The sequence below is a fragment of the Ammodytes marinus genome, assembly GCF_949987685.1.
Source record: "Ammodytes marinus genome assembly, chromosome: 24".
Classification (NCBI taxonomy): domain Eukaryota; kingdom Metazoa; phylum Chordata; class Actinopteri; order Uranoscopiformes; family Ammodytidae; genus Ammodytes; species Ammodytes marinus.
The window spans coordinates 15,389,189-15,394,188 of NC_137228.1; the positions used below are offsets into that span (position 1 = coordinate 15,389,189).

General features: G+C 44.3%; 1 protein-coding gene across 1 annotated transcript in view; it reads left to right on the top strand.

The window, feature by feature from the left end:
• Positions 1 to 1,537: 1,537 nt before the first annotated feature.
• Positions 1,538 to 5,000, top strand: part of sh3yl1 (SH3 and SYLF domain containing 1) — a 19,616-nt gene continuing 16,153 nt past the window's right edge. The window contains exon 1 of the mRNA XM_080052796.1: positions 1,538 to 1,688. Within this exon, the coding sequence (XP_079908922.1) occupies position 1,688 (1 nt within the window). The 5' untranslated portion in view covers positions 1,538 to 1,687. The remainder of the gene's footprint in view (positions 1,689 to 5,000) is intronic.

Here is a 5,000-nt window from a genome sequence, read left to right on the forward strand (position 1 = left end):
CCTGTGTGTGTGTGCCTGTGTTTATGTGTGTCTACGTGTGAGCGTGAGTGCCTGTGTGTGTGTGTGTGTGTGTGTGTGTGTGTGTGTGTGTGTGTGTGCGTGCGTGCGTGCGTGCGTGCGTGCGTGCGTGCGTGCGTGTGTGTGTGTGTGTCTATGTGTGAGCATGAGTGCCTGTGTGTGTGTGTGTCTATGTGTGAGCGTGAGTGCCTGTGTGTGTGTGTCTATGTGTGAGCGTGAGTGCCTGTGTGTGTGTGTGTGTGCGTGTGCGTCTATGTCTATGTGTGAGCGTGAGTGCCTCTGTGTGTGTGTGTGTGCCTGTGTTTATGTGTGTCTACGTGTGAGCGTGAGTGCCTGTGTGTGTGTGTGTGTGTGAGCGTGAGTGCCTGTGTGCGTGTGCGTGTGTGTGCGTGTGTGTGTGTGTGTGTGTGTGTGTGTGTGTTATTGCATGAAGCGATCGCTGGACAGATAAAGAGATGAAAAGAAATGAAAAAATTAACAAAACAAATTCCCCTTTAATTCTGTTTCCATTGGGGAAAGCATTTTACAGTCATTAGGAAAGATGGCCTCCCTGTGCCCAGCTGACACACACACACACACACACACACACAGGGAGAGAGAGACACACACACACACACACACACACACACAGGGAGAGAGAGACACACACAGAGCACAGGGAGAGAGACACACACACACACAGGCATGCACCAAGACACGCACGCACACACACACACACACACACACACACACACACACACAATGCATTACAACGTTTTTCTCACGAACAGTCCTGAAAATGAGTTAGTTTGTAACACACACACACACACACACACACACACACACACACACACACACATACACACACACACACACACACACACACATACACACACACACACACACACACACACACACACACACACACACACACACACACACACACACACACACACACACACACACACACGTCTATGTGTGAATGGATTTGCTTAGTGTTTCTCCCACAATTAAAAAATTATATTTGTAAATATTTTTAAAAACTTTTTGTGGATATGCCAAATAAAAAAGAGACAGACAGAACTAAGGTAAAGCTTTCTCTCTCTCTCTCTCTCTCTCTCTCTCCCTCACACACACACACTCTCTTTCACTCTCTCCCTCTCTCGCTCTCTCTCTCACACACACACTCACTCTTTCACTCTCTCCCTCTCTTTCAAACACAGCCTCTCTCCCTCTCTCTCTCTCTCTCTCTCTCTCTCTCTCTCTCTCTCTCTCACACACATTCAATCTCTCTCTCTCTCTCTCTCCCTCCCTCCACTCTCTCCACACACACTCCGCGCGGCGCTCGTCTCCCTGACAACAACAACACCAACACCACCAACAAATATCAGCTGTGTCTGCGTGACGTCACTACAGATAATCAACGGACTCCTCGCGCGCGCCCCCGGGTCCAGGTGGTTCTCCTCTGCGTGATGTTTAGTTACGTCACGACGTGCTGCTGCTGCCTGTTGTTGCTGTGACTTCCGGTATCGCGCGCCCGGTTGGTTGACGGTTGTCATCAGGAATCAGGTGAGGCGGAAGTGAAAGAAGCGAAGAGAGGCTCGCGCGCACCTGCTCACCTGTCCGCAGGGTACACACACACACGTCACACACAGCCACCGCACAGTGAGAAAGCAACAGCAGGACCAAAAGTAAGTTATAAAAGTAAATGATTTATTTGTTATTTTGTTTTGTAGGCTACCTGTCTGTGTGTGTTTCGCGCTCTTTCACCCCGTTGTGTGTGTGTGTGTGTGTGTGTGTGTGTGTGTGTGTGTGTGTGTGTGTGTGTGTGTGTGTGTGTGTGTGTGTGTGTGTGTGTGTGTGTGTGTGTGTGTGTGTGTGTGTGTGTGTGTGTGTGTGTGTTAAAGTTGTTTTCAGTCTGTTTCTGTGTCTCAATGTAAAAATAACTGAATGAGTAAAGTTAGTAGAACAGGTTTAAGTTGTGGTTCAGAATTTGTGGTTGGCCTATTCCTACCTGTGTGTGTGTGTGTGTGTGTGTGTGTGTGTGTGTGTGTGTGTGTGTGTGTGTGTGTGTGTGTGTGCGTGTGTGCGTGCGTGCGTGCGTGTGTCGGGTATAAATAAGTTGTAGTTGTCTTGGTAATGTTGTCAGGCTAGTAGTGGGCTTTGAGAGGGTCTGTATTTTATTTAAAGGAGCAGTATGTAATTTACTGTCGTTTTACCAGAACAGACTCGGTAGAAATGTAATATAATATTCATCAGTATGTTTTGATAAGTGTATAGTCGCTTGTTTTGTTTTTATGATCTTAGAATGAGCCTTTTATATCTCCATAGGAGCGGGGCGCTGAGGCCGCCATGTTGCACCGCCATGTTTCTACAGTAGCTCAGAACGGACAAACTTAACGGCCTTACAGGTTTTTATATACAGTGGGCGTCCTGGGGAAATGCACCTGTTGGAAGACCAAGAAGAAGAAGAAGTACTATAGAATAAATAACTAAATACATCTTCACCTCATCACTTGATATTGTGGAAAGACTTGAGGCAGTGGTGGATGATGCCATCTTTAGTAACTATAGCTTCTTGTCCTTGAAGGCCACCGTAGCTTCTGTAAATCGATTAAATCTGCGTGTGTGTGTGTGTGTGTGTGTGTGTGTGTGTGTGTGTGTGTGTGTGTGTGTGTGTGTGTGTGTGTGTGTGTGTGTGTGTGTGTGTGTGTGTGTGTGTGTGTGTGTGTGTGTGTGTGTGTGTGTGTGTGTGTGTGTGTGTGTGTGTGTGTGTGTGTGTGTGTGTGTGTGTGTGTGTGTGTGTGTGTGTGTGTGTCGGGTATAAATAAGTTGTAGTTGTCTTGGTAATGTTGTCAGGCTAGTAGTGGGCTTTGAGAGGGTCTGCGTTTTATTTAAAGGAGCAGTATGTAGAATTTACTGTCGTTTTACCAGAACAGACTTGGTAGAAATGTAATATAATATTCATCAGTATGTTTTGATAAGTGTATAGTCGCTTGTTTTGTTTTCATGGTCTTAGAATGAGCCTTTTATATCTACATAGGAGCAGGGCGCTGAGGCCGCCATGTTGCACCGCCATGTTTCTACAGTAGCACAGAACGGACAAACTTAACGGCCGTTTTACAGGTTTTTATATATAGTGGGCGTCCTGGGGAAATGCACCTGTTGGAAGACCAAGAAGAAGAAGAAGAAGTACTATAGAATAAATAACTAAATACATCTTCACCTCATCACTTGATATTGTGGAAAGACTTGAGGCAGTGGTGGATGATGCCATCTTTAGTAACTATAGCTTCTTGTCCTTGAAGGCCACCGTAGCTTCTGTAAATCGATTAAATCAGCGTGTGTGTGTGTGTGTGTGTGTGTGTGTGTGTGTGTGTGTGTGTGTGTGTGTGTGTGTGTGTGTGTGTGTGTGTGTGTGTGTGTGTGTGTGTGTGTGTGTGTGTGTGTGTGTGTGTGTGTGTGTGTGTGTGTGTGTGTGTGTGTGTGTGTGTGTGTGTGTGTGTGTGTGTGTGTGTGTGTGTGTGTGTGTGTGTGTGTGTGTGTGTGTGTGTACAAGACAGACAGACTCACTCACTCACTCACTCATGTAAATATAGTTTGATTGATTTATTAAAGGTGCAGTCAGTGATTCTGGAGAACGCTTGTTGTCAAAATCAGTGAATATCTCCTCATGATCCACTACCTGTCTGTACTGTGTGTGTGCTGAAATAAAGTGTTAATACACAGCCTAGACTCTGTAAACTGGAATGTAAACTAAGGAGGCTCTCCATAGCTAGAAACAGGCCAGTTTACAGAGCCTAGGCTGTGGATTAACAATTTATCAGCACACACAGGTTGCGTTCCAAATCGCATACTTTCTATTATATATAGTATGGTAGAAAAAAGATTTAGGATGTCCCGATTCTTGTGGCCAGATTTAGGATGGTTAGAAGTACCCGGATGTCCTACTTCATGCGGCCAAGATTGTTAGTGTTGAAAAGTGCATCCTATTTGGGCGATTCTGACCCACAATCCAGTGCGCACGTGAAGTGACGTCACATCGACGAAGCCTCCATATGAAAACAAACGGGGATACGACGGATATAAAAGCAAGAGGCAAGATCAAGGCGCAATGTTATGATGAAATAAGAGAGTAAAGTATGTCCCAATAGTATGCCTACTGCATCCTAACTAGATTATTTTTATCGTCGGATGTAGTATGTAGAATAGAAAAAAGAAAGAGGAGGAGATTCGGAACACAGCCAAAGTGATTTTTTTTAACAAACAATCTCCAGAATGATCTGACTCCATCTTTAATATATTGTGGATTCTATGAGGCTGTCGTCACGGCAATGCTTCTGTTTCCATGTATCTGTGACAGCTCGTTAGCGCTAACGAGCTCTCTCGTTAGTGGTTAATTGGCTCTGGCCTCTGATTGGTTGATAAGTAATAGAGCCGGTAATTGACCCTGTGTGAATGACAGTGTGGATGCTGGAAGCTGTTTTTTATCATTAATATTTCTGTTTAATTTGCCTCAGTTCACTTCATCTACTATAGCTGGATAAAGCTGCAGTGTGGAACTCTGTGTGTGTCAGAGAAGTGAAACATTTTCTAAGGTTTATTCTCATAACTGAATAAACAAACTTTCCTCACAGGAAAATGTGATCCCTGGAACACTGTTTGAAGTTAGAAAGCTTTCTGAAAAGTTACTGTTTCACTGTTGTTGTTTACAGCAGCAGGGCCCACAGTTTGGTTTACAAACATATTCTAGTCTTAACGTTTGGTTCCAGGTTCCTCAGAATAATTTAGTTTTGATTTATGATGATAGAATTATTCAAAACTAAGAATTACATGTAGAGAAAATATGTTTAGTGAACTAACTGCAGGCTCTGTGAATGTAAACAAACCCCCTCCTCTGAAACTACACAGTGCACCTTTAAGTTTCTTTATTAGGGAATGGCTACATTGAAATTAGTCTTTTCTTAAAGGTGCAGTGTGTAATATGACATCATCAAGAAAGT